Source organism: Pan paniscus, chromosome 21 (assembly GCF_029289425.2).
Source record: "Pan paniscus chromosome 21, NHGRI_mPanPan1-v2.0_pri, whole genome shotgun sequence".
Classification (NCBI taxonomy): Eukaryota; Metazoa; Chordata; class Mammalia; order Primates; family Hominidae; genus Pan; species Pan paniscus.
The window spans coordinates 68,465,194-68,490,637 of NC_073270.2; the positions used below are offsets into that span (position 1 = coordinate 68,465,194).

At 56.1% G+C, this 25,444-nt stretch overlaps 1 protein-coding gene across 2 annotated transcripts in view; it reads left to right on the forward strand.

Annotated features, from left to right (window-relative positions):
• The window catches only part of SLCO4A1 (solute carrier organic anion transporter family member 4A1), a 45,337-nt gene extending 34,022 nt beyond the window's left edge, over positions 1-11,315 (forward strand). The window contains exon 12 of one of the 2 annotated variants that reach the window (XM_055104509.1): positions 10,939-11,315. In XM_055104509.1, the coding sequence (XP_054960484.1) occupies positions 10,939-10,968 (30 nt within the window). In that variant the 3' untranslated portion in view covers positions 10,969-11,315. The remainder of the gene's footprint in view (positions 1-10,938) is intronic. The other variant, XM_034947727.3, reaches the window with a different exon arrangement.
• Positions 11,316-25,444: the final 14,129 nt, after the last annotated feature.

A 25,444-nucleotide genomic window follows, 5' to 3' on the forward strand; every position in this document is an offset into this window, starting at 1 on the left:
AGGATGGAGGGCAGGTATTCCAGGGAGCGGCCCCCAAAGTGACTGGGTGTATGCTGGGCTGCTCATCGGCATTGCAAGGCATCCATCTCCCTGCCGGCAGTGAGACTTCGCGGTGCGTGATGGATGAGGCCCCCAAGCCCAGATTCCCTTCCCAGGTCCAGGAGGGCCCCTCCGATGGGCAGCCCAGGCTGCCGGCCACCCACTCGGGCTCTGCCACCCCTCAGGCAGCTCCCAAGAGCTGCGGGGTCTCTGCAGCTCTTGAGCTCTGCTGCCCTCGCCTCGATCTAAGCTCCCCTTGCCTTCCCCATTGACAATCCGCCTGGCTCTGACTCAGGCCCAGGGAGGAGACAGGAGCAGATGGCTGACAGGGACAGTTGGGACACAGGGGCAGAGAGGAAGGAGTCTGGTTGCAGCCTGGTCCCGAACCCAGCCCCCCAGGCCTGATGACCCAGCCTCTGTGTGACTCAGTGCAGGGAGCGTGTGGCTCCTGGCCCTGCCACAGAGGCCAGAAGGCATCTGCAGATGCCCACACAGGCCCCCCGCTTCTCCGGGATCACGGGCGCACCCAGCCTGGCGGGCACATGGGCCCTGGATACGCCCTCGGCTGCATGCTGGCCTGGGTCCTGGATGCCTCCCAAAGCCAGCCCCTGTCCTCCCACGTCCTGGGAGGAGCCCCTGGGATTAGCCGGGAAGGTGCCGGCCACAGGGCCCGGCTGCCTGTGGGGAGGAGAAAGACATGCATCCTGGGAGAGGGAGAGGCAGGCAGGAGTCCTCCAAGCCCACTTGGTTTTCCCTCGAGAGATTTTCCACGGCTGCCGGGATGAGGGCTGCGGGGGCCTCCTGTGTGCTGTGCACTAAATGTTCTTCAAGAGTCAGACGCCAGGAGCAGCTGGAAACGTCAAATGTTCTGGTTGTTGGACCAGTTCCTCTTATTCCTCTGTGCCTTTAAAAATTATCACTGAATTCGGCCGGCACGCCAGCGCACGCCTATAATCCCAGCACTTCGGGAGGCTGAGGCAAGCAGATCCCTTGAGCCCAGGAGCTTGAGACCAAACTGGGCAACATAGCGAAACCCTGTCTCTGTAAAAAGAAATACAAAACATTAGCCGGGCATGGTGGCGTGCACCTGTAGTCCCAGCTACTTGGGAGGCTGAGGTGGGAGGATCGCCTGAGCCTGGGAGGTCAAGGCTGTCGTGAGCCATGAATGTGCCACTGCACTCTGGCCTGGGTGGCAGAGTGAGACTCTTTCTCAAAATAATAATAAGAAGAATTCCTACAACCCAACAATGAAAGGATGATCCAATTTAAAAATGGGCAAAGGATTTGACTTTTATTTCATCACAAAAGACATAGAAAAGGCCAACGAGCCCAGGAGAAGATGCTCAAGATTTTCCCACTCAGGGAAGTGCACACCAAAGCCACAGCGCTGACCGTATCAAAAACAAAAGCGACAAACAAACAAAACCAGAAAACGACACGTCATGGAGAACTTGGAATCCTCACACACTATGGGTGGGAATGTAAAACGGTAAAATGGCACAGCCGCTTTGGAAAACAGTTTTGCGGTTCATCAAAATGTTAACCATGGAATTAGCAGATGACCCAGCAATTCCACACCTAGTATCTACCCAAGAGAAATGAAGACATATGTCCACATAAAGACATGCATACAAATGTTCACGGCAACATTGCTCATAATAGTCAAAAAGTGCACCAGCCCGAATGTCAACTGGCTGATGAGTAGGTAAATCAACATGGGCTGTCCACACAGTGGGTCTTGCTTGGCCGTCAGTCAGAAAGAATGAAGCCCTGCGCTATGGTGTGCAGGTGCGCATGGACCTTGAAACATGCTCAGTGAAACAAGCCAGACACAAAAGGCCACGTGTTTTGTGATTCTTTTATAAGAAATGTCCAGAATGGACAAATCTGTAGAGACAGAAAATGGACTAGTGGTGCCAGGGGCTGGGGGAAGGTGAGGCGGGAGTGACTGTCATGGGTGCAGGGCGTTTTGGTGCAGTGATGAAATGTTCTGGAGTTAGATAACGGTGATGGTTGCACAACTCTGTGAACATGCTTAAAAAACCGAATTGTACACTTTAAAGGGTGAATATTTGGGGATGTGACTTATATCTCAGTAAAGCTATTATTAAATACATCCATCCATGCATTCATCGCTGACTGCCTGCCCTGTGCTTTCACTCCTGTAGACCATGGAGATCTGTTGGGGGATCTGTGTCTGTTCCATAACTTTCTGGTGTCTGTTCCATAACTGCAGCTCTGCCAGGAGAGCATGTGTGGGCCCCATGTTCAGATGTACCACAATCTCCCTCCCTGCTCACTTCCTTAGGGTGGCAGGAGGCAGGAAGGGGGCTTGAGACCTACACTCCAACCCCACTGAGCAGAGGATGGCAGGAGGCAGGAAGGGGGCGTAGAGACCTGCACTCCAACCCCACTGAGGCAGATATTTTCCAACAACGGCCACAATATGTCCCATTTCCTCTGCTGGAGGTGGGGTCTGTGCACCCTCTCTTTGAGCCTGGCAGGCGATTGGGAGTGCCTCGTGGCAGAGGTGACACAGCTTCTACTGGCAGTGCCTTCTGGGCACGCTCAACTTGGGAACCCAGCGCCACGCTGTGAGGAAGCCCAGGCCACGGGAGCCCCCGCTCTGGCACCAGCTGTCAGCCAGGCCAAGTCCGCCGTGATGGGGGTGCCGTCTTGGGTGCTCCAGTCCCCAGCTGGGCTCTCTGTCCCCACTTCACCTGTAGGGGAGGGAATCAGCCCTTCCCACCTAGCCACACCTGCAGATTTGGGAAGGAAAGAAGTAACGATGCTGTTTTCAGCCTGAGGGCCTCTGCTGTCAGTAAAGGCTTGAAAGAAAGTGAGGCAAAGGTTGATGGAAGCTGGAGGAAGGGAAAACCTCAGAAGACAGGAACAGTAGGTTATGCAGCACTGTGGCCTGCGGGGACACAGAGGCAGAAAACGTGCCGATGCCCTGGGCGAGCAGCGACTCCAGGCAGAAATGCCAGCAGGCTTTATTGCAGCTGTGCATAAGAAGGAGAAGAGAGGGTTTTGTTTAACTTTAGTTTTCAAGCAAAATTTAGATAAAATTAAAGAAGTCAGGACTTAACAGAATTTAAAAGAAAGCTGTTGACAATGCCAAGTGCTGATGAGGACTCTGGTAGCTGGAACACTCACCCGTCGCCGGTAGATGTGGAGAACAATACGGCCGCTCGGGAACCCAGCTCGACAGTTTACTATAAAGTTAGACCTGAACCTTCTTATAACACAGAAATTCCACTCCTAGAGAAAGGCAAAATTATGTTCACACAAAATCTTGTACACAAATGTTTCTTATAGCGCTGTTCTTTTTTTTTTTGAGACCGGGTCTTGCTCTGTCACCCAGGCTGGAGTGCAGTGGTGCAATCTCAGCTCACTGCAGCCTCTTTACTCCCAGGTTCAAGCGAATTTTCACAATCATCAACAAAATTGGAAACCACCCAAATGTCCTCTAGGAAGTGAAAGGATAAGTAGTCGTACAGCCACACAATAGACTCAGCCGTGAGAGGGGGGCACTGTTAATATGCAACAGGGACGAACCTGGGAGGCACCACGCTGAGCAAAAGAACCAGACCCCAGAGGTTAGTAGTGTGTGGTTTCACTTACACAACAGCTTCCAAAAGGCAAAGCTGCAGGGATGGAGAGGAGACAAGCCGTTGCCAGGGGCTGGGGTGGAGAGGAAACTGTGGCTTTTAAAAGTAGCGTGGGGCTGGGCAAGGTGGCTCGCGCCTATAATGCCAGCACTTTGGGAGGCCGAGGCAGGCAGATCACTTGAGGTCAGGATGGCCTCATGATGAAACCCTATCTGTACTGAAAATACAAAAATTAGCAGGGCGTGTTGGGGCATGCCTGTAATCCCAGCTACTGCAGAGGCTGAGGCAGGAGAATCGCTTGAAGCTGGGAGGCAAAGGCTGCAGCAAGCCGAGATCACACCACTGCACTCCAGCCTGGGCGACAGAGCAAGACTCTGTCTCAGACAAACAAACAACAAAAAAGTAGCATGGCAGAGCTGCTCTGGGTCACGAAGCTATCTGTGTCCTGACGGTGGATGTGGTTCCACAAATCCATACATGTGTCAAAACTCATCAAATTCCTTTTTTTTTTTTCTGATACACGTTCTCGCTCAGCCACCCAGCTTGGAGTGCAGTGGTACAATCATGGCTGACTGCAGCCTTGACCTCCTGGTCTCAAGTGATCCTCCCACCTCAGCCTCCCAGGTAGCTGGAAGTACAGGCACATACCACCACGCCCAGCTAATTTTTGTATTTTTTGTAGATAGGGTGTCTTGCTATGTTGCCCAGGCTGGTTTCGAACTCCTGAGTTCAAGTGATCCTCCTGCATTGGCCTCCCAAATTGCTGGGATTACAGATGTGAGCCACCGTGCCTAGTTTATGGAATCACTTTTTACAAGCCAGTTTTACTGCACAATAGCTTAAAAAATAAAATCAAAAACACTGTTTCTCATTCCAAGATTCTCCAGGTGGTAAAGGATTCTTAAATTAATGAAAGGACGTCAGGCCCAGGCCACAGCAGCAGCAGATGGTCTAAGGAGGGAGTCAAGGGTGTGGCTCAAAACTCCTCTGTTAAAACGTCAGAAAAGTTTCAGGTGATTATTCATAGACTCTCTCGAATAAAGGAAAGGTCTGCAGTGGATCTTGAGGGTATACCTTAAAGACCCTCTACACGAAACACAGAGTTTCTAAGAATCTTTGGGGAGTTGTTCCAGGGCTACCCCCAGGAATCCCCCAGGAGAGGAGAGCTCGTCTTGACAAGATTTGTAGATCGAGATTTGGGCTGATGGGGTGAACCCGAGGAAAAGCCATAGGACCCACAGTGTTTTTATAATGATCGAGTTTAACGTTCGTAAAAACTGCTGCTGTATTTGAAATTTCATTTCCCAGTGCCCTCTGCTGGTGTATAGAGATGACGGTTGGGTCCCGTGTGCTGACGCTGTGTCGTGAAACCTGCTAGGCCCACTTTTGTGCAGATGCCATGGGATTTCTCCATAAACAGCCATGTCATCTGTGAAGAGGGAGAGTTTTTATTTCTTCTCCCTCTCCAACCTATATTCCTTTCATTTCTTTTTCTTGCCTTATTGCACTGGCTGGAACCTCCAGTACAATGTCAAATGGGAACGGTGAGAGAAGGCATCCTTTACCTGTTCCTCGCCTTAGGAGAAAACAGTCCACCTCTCAATGCCTCTCAATGTGAAGTGTGACGTTAGCTGCATGTATTTTTTTAATAGAAGCCCTTTATCTGTTAAAGTGGTTCCCCTTCTATTTCTAGTTTGCTGACGGTTTGTTTTTGTTTTTTTTAACCATAATGGGTGTTGAGCTTTGATGGCCGTTTCTGAGCCTGTTGACACAATCCTACAGTAGATCTCTTTAGTGTTGATGTGGTAGATTGCACTGGTCGCTTTCAGAATGTTAAGCCTGCCCCCCACCCCCTGGGATACACTTGATCATGGGCTATGCTTTCAAATGTTGCTGGATTCAATTTGCTGGTGTTCTGTTAAGGGTTTTCGTGTCTACGTTCATGAAAGATATTGGTCTCTCGTTTTATTTTCTTGTACTGTCTTTATCTGGTTCTGGTATATGGGTAATGCTGGCTTCATAAAATAACTTGGGAAATGTCTCATCCTCTTTGTGTTTTTCCAGACAGGGTCTCACTCTGTCACCTGGGCTGGATCACGGTGGCATGAACACGCCTCACTGTAGGCTCAACCTCCCCAGGCTCAGGGCTCAGCTGATCCTCCCATTTCAGCATCCTGAGTAGCTGGGACTATAGGCACAAGTCACCACGCCCAGATAATTTGTGTAAATTTTGTTGCCCAGGCTGGTCTGTAACTCCTGGGCTCAACTGATCCCTTGGCCTCCCAAAGTGCTGGGATTACAGGCATGAGCCACCCTTCCTGGCCTTCTTTTCTTTAAGTTGAAATAATGTTAGACTTCTATGCACCTGTAAGAAATAAACAATACAAAGAGATCCCTTGCACACTTTGCCCAGTCTCCCCCAATGGTAACATTCTACAAAACTGTACTTTGATATCACAAACAGCCAGCCCATCAACCTTATTCTGATTCCATGGTTCTACTTATACTCACTCGTGTGCGTGTGTATTAAGCCGTGTCACTTGTGTGAGTGTTTATTAAGCCATGTGTACACACTTGTGTGTGTATTAAGCCGTGTGTACACACTCGTGTGTGTATTAAGCCGTGTGTACACACTTGTGTGTGTGTTAAGCTGTGTGTACACACTCGTGTGTGTGCGTGTTTATTAAGCCGTGTGTACACACTCGTGTGTGTGTATTAAGCCGTGTGTACACACTCGTGTGTGTGTGTGTTAATCCGTGTGCTGTTTTATCTTCTGTGCAGGTTCTTGTATTGACTGTGCTCGAATATCCATGTACGGGCTTTGTGTGAACAAGAGCTTATCTCTCTGGGTAAAATCACCAGGTTGTGTGGTAGTTGCAGTGCCCCCATCCCTTTGTGTATTTGTTAGAAGAGATTGCATAAATTGATGTTACTTAGAATTCACCAATGAAGACATCTAGGCCCGGAGATTTCTTTTTCAGAAGGTCTCATTGAAAAAAAAATCCATTTCTTTAATAAATACAGGACTATTCACTTTATCTGTTGCTTCTTGGGTGAGTTTTGGTAGTTTGCAAAAATTTTTCAGCTACAAGGATGAACTAATTTTATGGAAAAGGGAGGTTGACCCAGAGGATGGAACTGAGAGCTCAGACGGCAGTGCGGCCCTGGAGAGCCATCCCCTGAGCTAGGACTGAGCCCTCAGCCTGGCCCCGTAACTTCACTCACCCAGATTTCAGGACCGCATGCCCGGGAGACTGCTGCGTGCCTCTCCCTCCCTGCTCTTTGAAAGGGGAGCCGACGGTGTGGTCTGTCTGTCCCACTACTGGTGTTAGCTTGTCAGGGGCAGATAACTCTTCAGTTCACAGCTCTTCAGATGGAGAAGGGGGTGCACCTGGGAGCCGTACGCCTGCAGCACCTTGTCCACACCTGGACCTGGCTTGCGGGACAAGACTCTGGGCTTGAGTCAGAGTTTGATGTCACCATGGAAAGAGACCATAGGGCAGCCAGGGCAGAAGGTGAATTTATTTTGCATGAGGGAGAATTGTGAATTGCCGGGGCCACAGAGTCGACTATGGCAGATGGCACTTTCCCCAAATGCCCATGCATTTGGACACATGAGTGTGGAGACCACAGAGGGGACAGATGAGCGTGGTGACCGCTGAGGGGACAGATGAGCATGGAGACCACGGAGGGGACTGAGTCTCTCCACTCAGGGGGATGGTGGGACATTCCATGAGTCTGCAGAAATCTGGGGCACCTGCCAAAGTCCAGGCATCATCCTATCAGATAGCAGCATGTGTGTGCATGTGACCATGTGACCACACACACACACACACACACAGAGTTGTCATGCAGTGTCCCGGTGAATGGGGGCTCCTAGCCCATCCTGAAGTGGGGGTCGAATCCTGGCTGTGCCACTTCCAAGTCGTCTGAACTTGTGTGGATCATGTCACCCCCGACTTAGTGTCCCCATCTGTGCATGGGGCCCATACAGGGACCCCCATCATAGGGCATGGCGAGGGTTAACCGCTGCACCTGTGCAGAGCTCTGGGGACACAGCTGGCCACAGCATGAGGACGGCCAGCATCCTCGCCAGTCCAGGGCCACACAGTGGTCTCTTTCTGTGCCGAGCTGGAGGCTCGAGGCCGTGGATGGACCCTGAAGCTGCGCAGGCTGTGAGGGCGCCCTGGTGCTTCCTCTCAGTGTCAGCTCTTTGGGGAACACAAAAGATGAACCGTAGGGAGCGATTACTCAGAACCATAATTTGCACTTAGATTGATTTTAATCGGCAGCACATTAGAAAGGCGCATGTGATCACCGTTTAATGACTGTGATGTGCGTAATCCATTTTATTCTCAGCTGGCTCCTGTGGTAATTACATTTCTCTTGTGTTTAATTCATAACTTGATCATTTATTCCAAGTCGTGTTGGGCTTGGACCTCGGGCTCTCGGGAGCGGCCGTGACGGAGCTCAGACCTAGCACTTCTCCTGCAGAGCCGGCCGCTCGCTGCTGGCCATGCCTGGAGGTGGCGAGGACGGGCTTTTCCATCACTCTCGGTGGGGGCACCTGCTCCAGGGGCAGCTCCATGGGCGCTTGGCGGGACGGAAGCTGCGGGAATAGTTGATGTTGAGGTTGACGGCGACAGTGAGGACTGCGAGAATACAGTCACGTACCATGGAACAATGTTCAGGCCAGTGATGAACCTGTAATACCACAGGGTCCCGTACAATATGAGACCTATTGTTGCTGCACCTTTTCTAGGTTCAGGTGTGTTTAGAGACACAAATGCTCACTGTTGCGTTACAGTTGCCTCTCGTATTCAGCACGGCAACACACAGTGTGGGTTTGTAGCCTTGGAGCAACGGGCGACACCATGTGGCCTCGGGGTGTCGTGGGCGGCACCGTCTGGGTTTGTGTGAGTGCACTCTGCGGTGTTCGCAACCAGACACCGACTTTCTCAAAACTCTCTCCATCAGTAAGTGATGCAACGCTGCACCGGATGCAAGATCACGTGGCCACGCGCTTCCCACACATGCAAAGGTCTCACGTGACCACACGCTTCCCACACATGCTCACAGAAAGATCTCACGTGACCACATGCTTCCCATACACGCTCACGCAAAGATCTCACGTGACCACACGCTTCCCACACACGCAAAGATCTCATGTGACCACACGCTTCCCACACACGCAAAGATCTCACGTGACCACGCACTTCCCACACACGCTCACGCAACGATCTCACATGACCACGCGCTTCCCACACACGGTCACGCAAAGATCTCACGTGACCACATGCTTCCCACACACGCTCACGCAAAGATCTCACGTGACCACGCGCTTCCCACACACGCAAAGATCTCACATGACCACACGCTTCCCACACACGCTCATGCAAAGATCTCACGTGACCATGCGCTTCCCACACATGCAAAGATCTCACGTGACCACATGCTTCCCACACACGCAAAGATCTCACGTGACCACACGCTTCCCACACACGCAAAGATCTCACGTGACCACACGCTTCCCACACACGCAAAGATCTCACGTGACCACACGCTTCCCACACACGCAAAGATCTCAGGTGACCACGCGCTTCCCACACACGCTCACGCAACGATCTCACGTGACCACACGCTTCCCACACACGCTCATGCAACAATCTCACGTGACCACGCGCTTCCCACACACGCTCATGCAAAGATCTCACGTGACCACGCGCTTCCCACACACACTCATCCCCCAACAGCAGTGGGAGGTCCAGGGGCGTGTGGCAGCCCCAGGGGTCCTGGGTGTTCTACTTAACCTTTCTGTGCCTCAGTTTCTCCCCTCTGAAATGGGGCTGATACCACAGTCTCAGTTTCACTGGGGTGATGAGCTGGGGTGCCTGGATTATAGGAAGTGCAGTACATGTGTTTGTTAAATCACTAAAACCATCAGCACCTTTGCCTGACAGGTGAGGAAACTGAGGCACAAGGAGCTGATTGGCCCGTGATGGCCTCAGAGCTCGTCAGCCAACCCCCACCAGGCTATGCTGCCTCTTCTGGGAGCCTCTGGTCTTCCCAGAACATCTATCCACTGGGGTTAGATTTGTCCAATGCCCCCACCAAAATCACAGGGGAGACTGCTTGTCAGCACAGGGCCAGCCACCCTGGCACCAGTTCAGTCCCTAGGGAGGGTCCTTCCCTGGCATCCCAGGGACTGGGCTGTCATTTAAGTTTAGGCCACTGACACCTGCTCATTCATCCCCCCACTCCCTCCCTCAAGTTTCCTGAGTGTGCAAGCAAACCCCCCCACTGCCCTGGACACACTCATTACCGCCAGGGCGATCAGGGGTCCCCATAACTCATCAGGGCAGCCCCCACCCCAGCAATCCCCACACCTGGAAGTCGCTCATTAAGACCTCATTAGCCCGTGCTCCACCTCCCACCCCATGGCCGTGGTGAGTTTAGTCTGCAGCAACGACCCGACCACACCAGCTGGGCAACGAGAGCCGCGAGAATGGCAGCACTGTCTACTCTCCACTTTCCCCAGAAAGGCCCGGCCAAAGCATGCACAGGCAGCCGCGCCAGGGGCTCCTGCAGCACCTCAGAGAGACCAGTAATGGGGCGGATTAGCAGGGGCCAAGGGTCTGGGGTGAGGCCACAGTGCATGGAGCGCATGGAGGTTGGGGCACGTGTGACCAGCCAGGGTCATAAAACACACACGGTCAGAGCAGGGCACTCAGCTGCCGAGGAGGGGGGTGGTGGGGAGGCACGGGCAGGCCTTGGGTGCAGTGAAGCAGGCAGGCAGGGGAGGGTGGCAGCGGGGTGTGGGGGCAGGAGGAGGGGGGCTATGGGGAGGCATGGGCAGGCCTTGGGTGCAGTGAAGCAGGCGGGCAGGGGAGGGTGGCAGCAGGGCGTGGGGGCAGGAGGAGGGGGGTGGTGGGGAGGCAGGGGCAGGCCTTGGGTGCAGTGAAGCAGGCGGGCAGGGGAGGGTGGGAGCAGGGTGTGGGGGCAGAAGGAGGGGGGTGGTGGGGAGGCACGGGCAGGCCTTGGGTGCAGTGAAGCAGGCGGGCAGGGGAGGGTGGCAGCAGGGTGTGGGGGCAGGGAGGAGGGGGGTGGTGGGGAGTGGGGGCTGGGTCGGGGCTGGGTCCTGGCTGCCCTGGCTGCCCCCCAACACCTTCCCCAGCTGGTCGGTGCCCAAGGGTGGGTTCGTGGGGCAACTGCACCCGCTCCCTTCCACTCTGCTGTGGCCTGACCAAGCGGGCTGTTTTCTTGCTTTGTTTGTTGTTTTTTTCTGAAGGAAGAAGAGAATGAATTTAGAAGGCTGTAAACCCCATCTGAGCCTTACACATAGTTCTCCTTGAATTGGATTTTCACCAAGGCCGTGATGGATGTGGAGTCTCGGCTTTCTGACAACGTCTTCCAGAGCAGGCTTTCTCTAGAGGGTGGACTGCCTGTGTTCTCCTGGGAGAGAATGCATTTGCTTCCGATGCCCAGGGCACAAAAGAGGTGGACGAAACAACGGAAGTGGAGGGGGTGGATTCTCTACCTGGGAAACCCAGCAGGGCACGCTCATATTAGAATTAAGATCTTATAATAAGTGTGCAGATGCGCCTGTTCTAAGGAAATAAAGGGTTCTGCCCTCCTAAGAATTCTGCCCTTGCAAGGGGTGTGAAACCTGCAGAGCTGCTTCCCGGCTTCTTCCTCCAGGAAGCCCTCCGTCCTCCTCCAAGCTGTAGACACAGGGCTGGTAAACGGGTAGCCAGGCGCCGCCACAGCCTCGGTGTGGATCCATGGCTGAGCAAGTCCTCCCTGGCCACTCCCATCTCTGATGACAGAACATACCATGATGAGAGCCGCTGAATTAGGAAGACAGTGTGGGGAAGGTACCCTCCGGGGACTGGGGGGCTTCTGGACTCCGAAAGCCCCTGCATCCATTCCTGTTTATCGCGGCCACTTCCCATCTGGGCAGGGCAATCTCTGTACCTGGGGAGTGCAGCCGCCCATGGAGACGGCTCAGAATAATGAGCTGAGTGTCTCCGTGTAGCTCCCACCCCAGTGCAGAGCTCCTGGTACAGGATGGCAGGTGGTGTCTAAATAGCTATTCACAAGGACATTATCTCCAAGCACCGGGTGGAAACGAGCCTTCCTCCCCCCAGCTGAGAAGTGACAGGCACTTCCCTGTTTACTGAGGACAACAGTCAACTGCAGAGCGGCGTGGAGCTCGCAGCTCTTCTGATGTCACAGTTGTGACTGAGTGTCACGTCCTAAAGCTTCAGGATGAATGCAACTCCGCTCCACCAAGGGCCGGGGACAGAGTGAGAAGACACTGGCGCCAGGAGCGGGGAAGAGGGGAGGGGCCGGCAGCTGCCTAAAGAGCAGGCCCTGCTGCTGTTTCTGAGCCCCCGAGCGCCCTCTGACCCCAGACACCTTCCCTGCCAGCTGAACACCATTCCAGAGTCAGATCTTGGTTTTGTTTTCTTTCTTTTAAAAATATTATATTATAAGGTGAAAAGAAAAGGAGAGTACACTAAGCCTTAGCCGTGGTTGGCCCTTTAGTCTGAATTAGTATATCAGCTATTTTACCAAGGGCAGGTTTGGACGGTGCAGAGAGAGGAAGAGAGTATCAGAGTGCCCAGCGTCACAGAGAAGGGGTGGCTGGCCAGGGCGCCCATTACAGGCAGATGAAAAGGGTGCCCCCAAACAGGCACGATGGGTAGGGCACCCCCAAACAGGAGCAATGGGAAGGGCACCCCCAAACAGGAATGATGGGAAGGGCACCCCCAAACAGGAGCAATGGGAAAGGCACCCCCAAACAGGAATGATGGGAAGGGCACCCCCAAACAGGAGCAATGGGAAAGGCACCCCCAAACAGGAGCAATGGGAAAGGGCACCCCCAAACAGGCACGATGGGAACGGCACCCCCAAACAGGCACGATGGGAAGGGCACCCCCAAACAGGCACAAAGGGAAGGGCACCCCCAAACAGGCACAATGGGAAGGGCACCCCCAAACAGGAGCAATGGGAAAGGGCACCCCCAAACAGGCGCGATGGTAGGGCACCCCCAAACAGGAGCGATGGAAAGGGCACCCCCAAACAGGAGCGGGGGCCTCTGAAGGCAAGTGGCAGCAGCTTCCTAATCCTGGCCCCACGTTGTTCCGAAGGTCCATGAAGTTGACCAAACGCCACACAGCCACGGGAGACACAGTGGCCACCCTGGGGCGTCTACACTGAAGGCCAAGGGCATGTGGAGGAAGAGCCATCTGAGCCGAGGCCCGGGGAGGAGCCAGCAGGCCAAGGAGGCGGAAGAAACCACGCAGTGGCGTCCAGGGCAGGGCAGGTGCGTCATCCGGGCGGGATGCGGAGACACGCCCTTCCACCAACCATCTGAGGAGCACTTGGCACCCACACAATGAGCCCGGCAAGGGCCACGCCAGGAGGCAGCGCACGGAGCAGAGCCTCTGAGCCAGAGAGGGGGAGGTCCCTCGGGAGGCCCCTGCCATCCCCCGCTCTGGGTGGGCCTCTCCAGCCAGACTCTGTGCCCCAAGGGCAGGGCTGGGCCTAAGCCACACCTCGGGGTGCATGGGCTGTGGGGGGCCGCTCCTGGACACGGAAGGATGACACCGGCTTCCCTGTACCTCTGCTGGGGCCGCGGGTCCCATGTGGTCAGCATGGCCACTAGGCTGCCAGCCTAGCACAGCCTCCAGGGCAGCCATGGCCCAACCTGCCTTCCGAGCCTCAGGGGTATCCCTGAGCACATGGGAGTGCAGGAAAAGGTGCCCCAGGGGATCCCCACTCACCTCCCGGCCACGCCCTACCAGGCACTAGTGCCACGCTGCAGCCACCCCCGGGCCTTACCCACCCCCACCAGCTTCATTGCCTTCCAGGTCCCAGCACCACCAGCTTCATTGCTTTCCAGGTCCCAGCACCTCCAGCTTCATTGCCTTCCAGGCTCTCAGCAGCATAAGAGACCTACACACACACACATGTGCACACATACATAGAAGGGGCTGCCTCACACACCACCCCATATGCAAGCCCCAGAAGCTGGGCGTCCACTGAGCAGCAGAGATAGCCCATCCCAGAGGGCAAGGAGGATCCCTGGGGTCCCTACGAGGACACCTCACCCAGGTCCTGCCCGCGGCCCCCTACGAGGCCCCTTTGGGAGGGAGGCTGCCCCCTACACCACTCAGTGCTAGGACTTACCATGCACCCCCCCAGCCCTGTGCAACCCTGCCCGTGCACCAATGACCCCACTCACCCCTGACCCTGCTCACCCCAACCCCGCTCACCTGTAGCCCCACCAGGTTCTTAAGCAAAAGCTCAGTCTGTGTGCACACAGCAAACACAATTCTGCCTATATTTTCTCGGGGTTTGGGACTCACATTGGACACTGGAGGCTCTCTTGAGTGAGTAAGAGCAGCAGCTCAGGCTTTTGAAGGCAAAATGGAATGGACGCAGGGCCCAGGAGACACCAACTGGGTGAGAGCAGGGCTCCAGAGCCAGCAGATGGCCGGGGTGGGGGATGCACGCCCCCTGCCACCCGCTCCAGCAAACCCGGTCCCCTGACTTGGGTTGTGTCCAGCAATGGCTTTCTGGGCTGGAAGGCAGAGCTGCCAGGAGGAAGGAGTCCCTCTGCAATGTCAGAAGCACCAAACACAGGGGAGACCTAACTTTCAGGGCCTGGGGGAAGCTGGGGTGGCCAGGCTGGTGGGAAGGAGACGTTAACATTTTCCGAGAAGCCCTTTAATTCTTCCAAATAAACTGAACGAGTACAAGCCTCAGCATGGAAGCACAGCTTTCTAGAAGCTGGAAAATCAGGCTCATCACAAAAGCTCGAGCACAGTTAATTTCCTCTGACATTTCCTCCTGTGGTTAGTCCTGGAGCCAGCAGGTGGCCGGAGGCGCCCATTCTTTCCCATAAATGGACGGTCTCTGAGGAATCAAGTCAGGCCCTCATCTCCAAACCCTCATCCCATTTTTCCCTGGCCTGCACGTGGCCAGCTGTGCCCCGCGCCTCGTAGGCCTGTCCCTGGCTGTGCCCCGTGCCTCATAGGCCTGTCCCCGGCTGTGCCCCGTGCCTCGCAGGCCTGTCCCCGGCTGTGCCCCGTGCCTCGCAGGCCTGTCCCCGGCTGTGCCCCGTGCCTCGCAGGCCTGTCCCCGGCTGTGCCCCGTGCCTCGCAGGCCTGTCCCCGGCTGTGCCCCCGTGCCTCACAGGCCTGTCCCTTGGGTAGAGTGGCTCCCTCTCTCCATCAGTCCTTCCTCCATCACACCGGTGCTCGTGCAGAAGCCGGGGCTCGCAGACATCACCCTAGGCACTGAGGATACCAGCTGCCCGAACGGACAGACAGACAGATGCTCAGCCTCCTCAGGTGCTGGCCCATGGCCTCCCAGGCTGGATGAGCAGCAGGTCCCTACGGGGGACGTGGCAGAGGGGACCCCAGCCCCAGCAGGGCCCAGCGAACCGGGTGCCCAGCACAGCACTCACCTGAGCAGCCGTCTCCACCCCGCATTGAGCCCCTCCTGGGGACCGCCCCTTTCCAAAGACGCCCTGGTCATCTTAGACCCCCAGACCCTCCGGAAGGCGACCGCCGTGCCTTAATAACTTGCGGGGGCTGAGGCAGAGCCGTGGGGATCCTGCCAAGCTGCCCGATTCCTTATGTTCCTGGCAGGGGGATCCACATCATCCTCACCCCACTCCATGTGTGGGACGGGGCACCCAGGAATGTCTGGGGCCAAGGAAGGGGGTGGGCCTGAGGGAACCCCGACCTGCAGAAATAATCATGGAAGGGGTGGAGCAGATGCGGGGGACCCGCGTCCCCACCCTCACCCCCAGGGTCTGAGTCGACGCCTGCAGCCAGCGCCTGCACTCCTGTTCACATGGGCTTCCCTGGCCTCTGTGCCTGCTTTGCGCCTGCGCGGCAGGTGAACGACCCCAGCCCCCTTGCCTGGCGAGTGGGCCTGTCTGCTGTGGATTCCCCAGCTGCACGGTGCCTCGGGTGCCCGCGATGGTCCTGGCCCCCTCCCTCGCGTCGGCCACCTCTCTGCTCCAGCGGTGCTTCCTGTGTGTCCTCCCAGTAAACCTCCTGCCCCTGACCCCAGTCTCCCCTCTGTCTCAGGGGCCCACAGGGAGACAGACAACCTCTGGATGTCCGACGTCTCATCAAGTCCTTTGATACTCCAGGGGAGTGGGGTTGACAGTTTTCCAGGGGAGGACGGAGCTCAACAGAAGGTGTCACCTGCACAAGGTCACCATAGGCTCTGACCTCGCAGCCAAGGAAGGCTCTGCAGGAGCCCGGGGAATCCCAGCCACAGAATAGGAGGGAGCTGCATGCTCTCACTCCACGCCCGCCCTCCACCGAGCCGCAGGCCAGAGCCCTGGCTGTGCTATTACTCACTATTATCTCAGATTTGCCATTCATTTTACCAGGAGAGAAACTGCGAAAGGAAATTAACATTTCCATACTCTGCAGTGAGATACTTTCATGGACGCATTCTGAGATTTATTCTTTAATAATGGAAAGGAAACACCCTACTGGCTTCCAATTCGGGGCCTGACAGTTCATCCTACTCCAGGCGGAGAACCGCAATTCAATAAACGCGCTTTCATTTGTTTTGTTTTATTGACTTTGTTGTGTTAACTTTGTTGTGGGAAATGTCAAACATGGTAAACGGAATGAGGTTGGATCATGAACCCGCCCTCCCGGGCCTGCCGTCACAGCTTCCACTGTCAGCCCCCACATCTCACCCACCTGCCCGCGCGCAGTCTTCCCCAAATTATAGTTCTAATGTTATCTGGCAAAGTCAAGAATTCCCCAGTGATCCGTTGGCCGATTGACAGTGGAGAGGAGTGGTCTCAGGGGGCTGCCCTCGGCACTTCTGTTAAAGGAGAAGCTCCCCAGCTCTGGGATGGCCCCTGGGGGTCTCCAGTACACCCCGCTGGGAATGACAGAGTCCCCAGGACTTCAGCGCAGCCTCTGCAGACCCCAGGCCGGGGAAGGAACCGAACACAGGGCTGTTCAGGAGCGTTCAGAGTAGAAACCAGCTGGACCACAGCCCCGGAATGTTTTAAAAGAAGTAATACTAAGGCCCTAGGATTACATTTCCTCAAACATGTTTTCTTTTTTTTTTTTTTTTTTGAGACAGAGTCTCACTCTGTTGCCCAGGCTGGAGTGCAGTGGCATAATCTCGGCTCACTGCAACCACTGCCTCCCGGGTTCACGCCATTCTCCTACCTCAACCTCCCAAGCAGCTGGGACTACAGGCGCCCGCCACCAAGCCCGGCTAATTTTTCGTATTTTTAGTAGAGACAGGGTTTCACCGTGTTAGTCAGGATGGTCTCGATCTCCTGACCTCATGATCTCACCAGCTCGGCCTCCTAAAGTGCTGGATTACAGGCGTGAGCCACCCGCCTCGGCCCAAACATGTTTTCTGAAGTGACTGGGCTGTGTAGACAAATCCGTCTGTGGCAGCGACGTGCTGCTGTGATGAAGCTCATCATTAGCTGTCACAGGAAGCAGCAAATTATCTCCAGTCGGCTCTTCTCAGACCGAAGCATCTCAGGAACTAATGTCTTTATTATCAAGCCTTGCAATTTCCAGAGAAGACAAGAACCTATTCATGCACGACACTGTTAGAATTTTCCAACTGGTTACAGAAAATGAAACCGTGGGCTGGACCCGCCATTTCCTGCCTTCACTTGCGGAGTAAGAGGCTCAGGAGCCACTGGCGAGAGACCCCCGGGGGGCGTCTGGAGGGCCCCGCTGGCCACCTGGGTCCCAGTGCCCACCCTCACGATGTGTAGCTGCAGGTGACAAAATCCAAGTCAAACCAGCTTGAGGAAAGGCAGGGCGCAGGGCAGGACTCAGGGGCTAGAGCAACACCCCCAGACCTCTGTGCCTCTTCCATCCCCAGCTCTGCCCACGGCCACCAGGAACCCACTCGGCAACCGGTGAGTGGGGCCGCCCTTCCCAGCAAGCCCAGCGAAAGGGCTCTGGGTTCCACACTGGCTGATGCCCCCATCCCAAGACCCACCCCTGGGGCCTCGGGAATGGGGCCTCTGGTTGCTGGGGGAGGGCCAGCCCATCCCCCAGACCATGAGGGATGGGCTCTCTGTGACCCCGCAGAAGGTGCGGGGCTGGGGCGGGGCCCCCGTGAGTCTGGGAAGCTAAACCACCACAAGGCCCCTCCTATGCCTGGGTGCCAGCTGCCCACTGCAGAGCAGGGCTGCCTGGCCGGCTGTGACGGCCAACAAAGAGGCACCAGATTCCCCTCCGGAGGACATGCTTGTGAAACAGAAGTGGCATTTGGAAAGGATTACAGAGCCAGACTCTGGGATGTGAGGGCTGCTCAGGATGTGGACAGCAAGATTCTTCATTTGGCGATATCCGGCAGCCTCAGCCCTTTTTTAAAGAAAAATAAAATAACAGGTCAACAGGTCTTCTCTCTTAGCCATCAAATCCATTACATATAGGCATATATTTAATATATCATGTATGACTCGTGTGTGTGTGTGTGTGTGTGTGTGTGTGTGTGTGTGTGTGTGTGTGTAGAGGGAGAGGGAGGGAGGGAGGCCGGGCGGGCAGGAACAGGGTGGGTATCAACAGGGGCAATGCATGTAACAGGATTCAGAGCAATGCAGGCATGCGGCATGCACCAGACTCCAGCCCCATGCCCATGTGTGCGTGCACAGGCCGAGCATGTGTCATTTATGAACATGAGAGAGAAGGTGTGATTTCGGCAGGTCCTGTGGGTTTGCAGGGCGGGTCTGTATTCTAACTGCTCATTTCTACCAGAACACGTTTTCCTTAATTTAATGCTCCTTTTTTCCCTCCAATGATATTTTTAAAAACCAGATTGCAGAGCCATGCTGGTTGCTAAAAGAGATTCCAACCAGCCGGTGCCCTCCTGTGCCAACGTTTTTGGGTCCCTGCAGAAGCGCATGGCCGGAGGCACAGGAATCCCGCAGGCCCCGCCCCAGGCTTCCCAGGACTGTGACCAAAAGGGGGTCCACACTGTCCCTAGTCCTGGAGGAGTCACCCCCCAGGTACCCTCAGGGATGCCCGTGAGCAAGGGCGAGAGCCGCTCGGGCTGACACCTGCTGCATGTGGAGCCCCTGGAGAAGGTGGTGGCTTCCTCCATACCCTGTGGCTGGTGACAGTGAGAATAAGTTCCCGTTGTCTTAAACCACGCAGCCTACCAACAGCAGTCGCAGGGGAAGCCGCTGCTATGCCCACTCTGGCCAAATGCCAGCCTGTGCTGCCCGAGACACCCCTCCCGTCGGCCTGAATATGTGGAACGTGTCTGCATCTGGCCCCCCCTTGGCCAAGAGTCCCTTAAAATCTGTGGGCTCTTCTATCTCTTCATCTCATTGTTCCCTGAAGGACTGGGGGTGTTCCTGCCAGTGAATGCCTCCTGGCAGGCTCCCCAGGAGCCACCGTCTCAGCTCCGGTTCCCCAGAAGCAGCCCCTCGGGTAAGTGTCCCCAAGGCCGAGATGAAGTCCCAGGGTTAAGTGCCGGACGCAGCCACGCCTCAGCCAGGCCCCCAGGGAGCAAGGTGCAGCTCAGAAGCTGTCCCACCTCCAGGGACCGGGTGGTCCTGCAGCACGCTCTGCCCTGGGGCTGCAGCACCTGGCTGATCTCCACTGTGCTCTGGGTTGAGCAAGGCAGCTCTCAGGACAGTCCCCGAAGGTCCTGGCTGGAGCTAGGCTCAAGATGTCCCTGCCCCAGTCCTTGATCCTGTAAAGTGCAAGTTTGATCAAGGTACAGACCTCAAGGTGGGAAGGTCTGAGAAGATATGGGAAAAAAACAAATTGTTCTTCCTACCCTCACAGCACTGGACACAGCACTCCCAACCCGGAGAGTGGTGATTTTTTCCGAACATCAAGCAGTTCTCCAGCAGATGCCAGCTGGTGTCCTTCAATTCAATTCTGACACTGTCCACCTAGAGATGGCGTCAGACCCCATAGAGTGAGGGCTGAGTCCCAGAGGGCTGCCCCCACTTCCAAAGTCAACTGCAAGCCTCAGGGGCTTCTGTCCACACAGCTATAAACCAGGTCCCATGAGCCCCTCCCCAGGCTGGAGTGATTTGCTGCAGCAGCACCCAGGACGTAGGGACACAGGCTCACCGGTTTATTATGAAGGACATTGCAGGGGACACAGATGACCAGCAGGTGGATACCTGGGGGAGGTCCGGGAGGCCCCGGGTGCAGGAGCCTCTGTCCCTCTGCAGTTGGGGCCACCCTCCTGGCAGGCAGACGTGTCCTCCAACCCCAAAGCTCATCTGCACTGAGTCCTTCTTGGGACTCATGGAGGCTTCAACACACAGGCATGATCGACTACGTCATTGACCATCGGTGATCAACTCAACCTTCAACCCCTTTTTCTTTCCCGAAGATCAGAAGTTGGGGCAGAACCTTCTAATCATGTGGTTGGTTCCTGTGGCCACCAGCCCCCATCCTGAAGCTGTCCAGGAGCCCCCCAGAGCCACCACATCAGCTCAAAAAATGCTCCTATCACCCCAGAAATTCCAAGGGATTGAGAAGCCCTGGGTGGACGCAGCTATTCCTCGGGAAATCGCAAAGGCTATAGGAGTTCATTGTTAGGAACTGGGGCCAAAGACCAAGTATCAGAACAAAAGATTCTCCTAGCACCCCTATTGGTCAAGAAACTACAAGGGCTATCGTCGCTCTATGTCAGAGACCATTTAAATGCGTATTTATTCTTATATCACAACATGGCAGAAGCTGATCCTGGATGATCTGGGTGGGCCAATTCGATCACAAGTCCTCCACAGCAGAGAAGCGCCTCTGCCTGGCATCAGATGCAGTGGTGAAGTGTGGTGCTGGCACCAAGCCCCAGGGCCGGGAGGGATGGGGCATTCCCATAGAAATCAACAGTAGGATCCAGTCCTGAGCTTCTCAAGCGGGGCGTTATTCACACCAGGCCCCTGATGCGTCCGTCTGCCGTCTGCACCTGCACCTGCACCTGCTCTGCGTCCTGGGTGAGCTCCAGGCTGAGGCACCTTGGGAGGGCTTTCCGGCTGTCCTGCAGGCTCACTCTGGATTTGAGCAGGAACCTGTGGGCAACGTGGACCGTGCTCTCTTCCTGCTGTGAAGCTGCGGGCATTCCAGGGCCTCCTTGAGCAACGGCAAAATCAGAGAAATAAGGAGTGGCCTCTCAAGGCGTTTCCTTTGATAGAAAATGTCCGTTTTCCATACTGAATTTCTGGAAGCTTTTGGTTAAGCTGCAGATTCACTTTCCCAGAGCCACACATGTGCCTATCACCTTGTAAGTCCGTCCCACACACGTTTACCAGACCACCCTATTGCCTGGTTAATCTTCCCTCGTCCACCTGGCAAGGCAGCCAGCATGGTCTTCACCATATCATATTCCAGGCACTGAGACTTGGAGGGGCCACGTTCCCTGCCCAAGGCCCTGGTCAGAAGGGCCTTGAATCCCTGGGTCAAACCCCCACCTCTCTGCACCAGCTGTGAGGCAGGGACAGCATCCTCCAGGGCCCCCAGGAGGCTCCGGATGGGCAGCATTTGCTCCCATCAAGGCTTGTCCAGAGCGGGAGGGCCACAGTCTATCCTGCGGCTGGGCGAGGAGAGGGTGGCTTGGGAGGTCAGCATTCAGAAAGTGATTCTGAGGGAGATGGCCACTCTCAGTTGTCATTGCATTCTCTAGACACACACACGCAGCAACACACACACACACACAAACGGGGCCACGTGCAGATGCAGCAACGTCTACATGGGGCAACACAAAGAGGACAACAGGAACACTTGGGAACACACAAGTACACAAATGAGGCAATGTGCAAATGGAGCAACACGCACACTTATAAATACGGTAACCCCAACATTTGGCAACATGTCGTTGCAGCAACGCACACTGGCCTGTGCTTACGGCAGGCCTCCACCCGCCTGTCTGTCAAAAGACTACACATTGGAACATGTCATCTAACGACGCTGCAGCATCTCACCCGGCAATCGTTTGAGGGGAAGCGCTGGCTTCCAGCGCCTCTTACATGGATGGTGCAGGTGAGGCTGTAGAGTGCGCCTGTGCAGTGGGGCCGTGCAATGGGGCTGAGGAGTGCGCCTGGGCAGTGGGGCTGTGGAGTGCGCCTGTGCAGTGGGGCTGTGGAGTGGGGCTGTGGAGTGACATGGTTAGGTTTTGTGTCCCCACCCAGATCTTACCTTGAATTACAATCCCCACAATCCCCATGTGCCAAGTGAGAGACCAGGTGGAGGTGACTGGATCCCGGGGGCGGTCACCCCCATGCTGTTCTCATGATTTTCTCACAAGATCTGGGGGTTTGATAAGGAACTCCTCCCCCTTAATTCAGCACGTCCCCTTGCTGCGGCCTTGTGAGGCGCGTCCTCGCGTCCATTCGCCTTCCGCCATGATTGTAAATTACCTGAGGCCCCCCAGTCATGCGGAACTGTGTCTATTAAACCACTTTCCCTTACCCATTATCCAGCCTCAGGCAGGTGTTTGTGGCAGTGTGAAAACAGATGAATACATGCAGTGAGGCTGTGCGGTACAGCTGTGGAGTGAGGATGTGGAGTGAGTGTGGAGTGGGGGGTGGTGTGGGGTGGGGGATGGGGTGGGTGTGGAGTGTGGGGTGTGGAGTGGGGTGTGGAGTGGGGTGTGTGGTGTGGGATGGGGTGTGGAGGGGGGGTGGTGTGGGGTGGGGGACGGGGCGGGTGTGGAGTGTGGGGTGTGGAGTGGGGTGTGGAGTGGGGTGTGCGGTGTGGGATGGGGTGTGGAGTGGGGGGTGGTGTGGGGTGGGGGTGTGGTGGGTGTGGAGCGTGGGGTGTGTTGTGGAGTGGGTGTGGGTGGGGTGTGGAGCGGGTGTGGGGTGGGGTGTGGAGTGGGTGTGGGGTGGGGGGTGGGGTGGGGGGGTGGGGTGTGGAGTGGGTGTGGGGTGGGGGGTGGGGGGGGGGTGGGGTGTGGAGTGGGTGTGGGGTGTGGGGTGGGGGTGGGGTGGGGGTGGGGTGTGGAGTGGGTGGGGGGTGGGCTGTGGGTGGGGTGTGGAGTGGGTGTGGGGTGGGCTGTGGGTGGGGTGTGGAGTGGGTGTGGGGTGGGGTGGGGTGTGGGTAGGGTGTGGAGTGTGTGTGGGGTGGGGTGTGGAGTGGGTGTGGAGTGGGTGTGGGGTGGGCTGTGGGTGGGGTGTGGAGTGGGTGTGGGGTGGGGTGTGGAGTGGGTGTGGAGTGGGTGTGGAGTGGGTGTGGGGTGGGGTGTGGGGTGGGGTGTGGAGTGGGTGTGGGGTGGGGGGTGGGGTGGGGGTGGGTGGGGTGTGGAGTGGGTGTGGAGTGGGTGTGGAGTGGGGTGTGGGTGGGGTGTGGAGTGGGTGTGGGGTGGGGGGTGGGGTGGGTGTCGGGTGGGGTGTGGGTGGGGTGTGGAGTGGGTGTGGGGTGGGGGTGGGGTGGGATGGGGTGTGGAGTGGGTGTGGAGTGGGTGTGGAGTGGGTGTGGAGTGGGGTGTGGGGTGGGGTGTGGAGTGGGTGTGGAGTGGGGTGTGGGTGGGTTGTAGACTGGGTGTGGGGTGTGGTGTGGGTGGGGTGTGGAGTGGGACCGTGGACTACAGCTGTGCATTACGTCTGTGCAGTGAGGCTTTTGGAATCGGTTGTGGTGCTCAAGTTTTTAACTGGCGTGCGTGTACTTTAATGTCCAAACATGACCTGCCCTTTCTGGGGTTTGCCTTAAGTGTCACTGAGGGGAAGAGAAAGTGACCGATGGTGCAGCAAACTGTTCTCCTTTCCCTGAGAAAGTCCTGGCCGCTTCTCTCCTCATGGGAGGCGGCCTCTGAGCCCCGGCCTGTCCTGCCTGATAAGACAGTCCTGGTTACCTGTGGACCTTGGGCCAGGCTGGATGGTCTGTACTATTGATGGGATTTGTGGTGGGCGTTTTGGGCCACATGGTGTCAGCTGCACCTCTGGAGGGATCAGAGACCGAGCTGCCACACGTGGTCGCTTGGCAGAGCCCGTGGGACTGAGCCCCAGCAAAGCCCTGAACCCCAAGGCAGGCCATCGGCTCGGGGAGAAGCAAGTGCTGTCAGGCCGCCCAGTGGGGAGATCAGCAGCCCATGCCTGGACCCTCCTGGACTCTGCCAGTTCCCTTCACCGATTCTAGCCGGTGCCCCGTCGCTCTAATGAACGTCAACTGTGAGCACAGCAGGTCTGTGGCACTGCGTGAGCCTTCTAGAGAATCGTGGAGTCTAAGGGTGGTTTGGGGACACCAGAGCTGCAGGGGGTAAGGCAGTGATTGAAGAAAAAATAGAACTCGTCTGATTTGTTCCCCTAGGGATTCAGGCTATTTAATGAGCCAAATAGTCATAAACCATGTTTGGGGACTGTACAGATAATAGTCTTCTAGTGACTGGCAAAGCCTGCTGCCTGCAGTGCCGGGTGTGGAGGCTTTTGGTCCCTGGTCCTACCACAATGGGCTCTTTATTCCAATAGCTTCTTTCCTCGCCCGGCAAAGGGGCTGGGCTGCTGCGGGATAAATGCCTGGCCAGTGGTGGGGACATGTCTTACAGGCAGCACAGAACACACCTGAGAGGATAAAACCTCATGTGGTCTCAGCAGCTGCCGATGGAGTCGGGGGGTGAGAGAGAATAAGAACACCCGAAAAAATCAGGGAGCTGGGGACAGGGACCGGTGTCTAGAACAAGGAGGAGCAATCTCTCATTCCCTATCTAGAAAGCACAGTAGGAGGAGGCCCAGCACCTGTGTATGCTATTTTTAGAAAAGTTTTACATTCAATTATCCACGTCAAGCTCAACATAATTCATTATCTGAAAAGAAAATGAGCAACAGTTAAGCATCCCAGCCCGTGGTCTGGGCTTCTTCTCCCAGAGAAGTCCTCTGAGACCAGGCTAAGCTGGTGGGGGTTGAAAGAGCAGGTTCTGAAGACTTAGAAGTGCGGGGGTTGGGGGGTGATTGAGTGGAGAGGGAGAGCTGGGCCCAGCCTTCGGGGAGCACGGGGTCCAACCGGCAAGGCGCTGGGTACAACACTGGGTACAGCGAAGGGCTCCTTCCTCGTCCCGCAGCCTGAGGAGAGGCGCCTGGTGACTTTATATGGGGAGGGGGAGCAGCCACGGAGGGGCCCCGAGGGGAGACCCCACACTCTGTCCTTCAGAGGCCTGCCCGAGAGGCTGACCTCTCTCCTGGGCTTGGCTGCTCTGCTCTGTCGGGCCCTGGATCGGATGCCTATGCCCTGGTCTTCTGCCCACTGGACTCAGTTTCCCCTGACAGGACAGCAGGGTATCAGGGCCTGCCCTCCAGGTATCCTCATCCCCTAGGAGGTGAATAAATGTTGGAGGTGTCCCCTAAATTCACAGATGACTATCCCAGGACATCGGGGCACATGGCAAAAACCCAAGTCAAACAGCTCGAGAGAATAAAGGTTCTATGGGACTGAAAGTCCAGGGGGCAGCAGGGGCTGGCCAGGGCCTCACATGGTGTCCTCAGGAAGCCCAGGAGACAGCAGGGGCTGGCCAGGGCCTCACATGGTGTCCTCAGGAACCTGCAGGCTCCATTTGACTCCAGGAATGGGCCCAGGAGGGTGGGGGTCCCAGGAGGGCAGGAGTCCTGGGAAGGCTTGGGGTCCAGATCCAGAGAGGGCTCTGTAATCAAATGCAGCCTGTGGCTCCTCCAAGGTCCTGCACTGGAATCGCAGCCCCCCAGGCAAAGATGTGAGAGGTGGGGCCTTTGGGGGGGGGTTGGTGGTGAAGGTGGGGCCCTCATGAATGGGATTAGTGCCCTTACACAAGAGTCCCCAAGGAGCTCCCTCACCCCT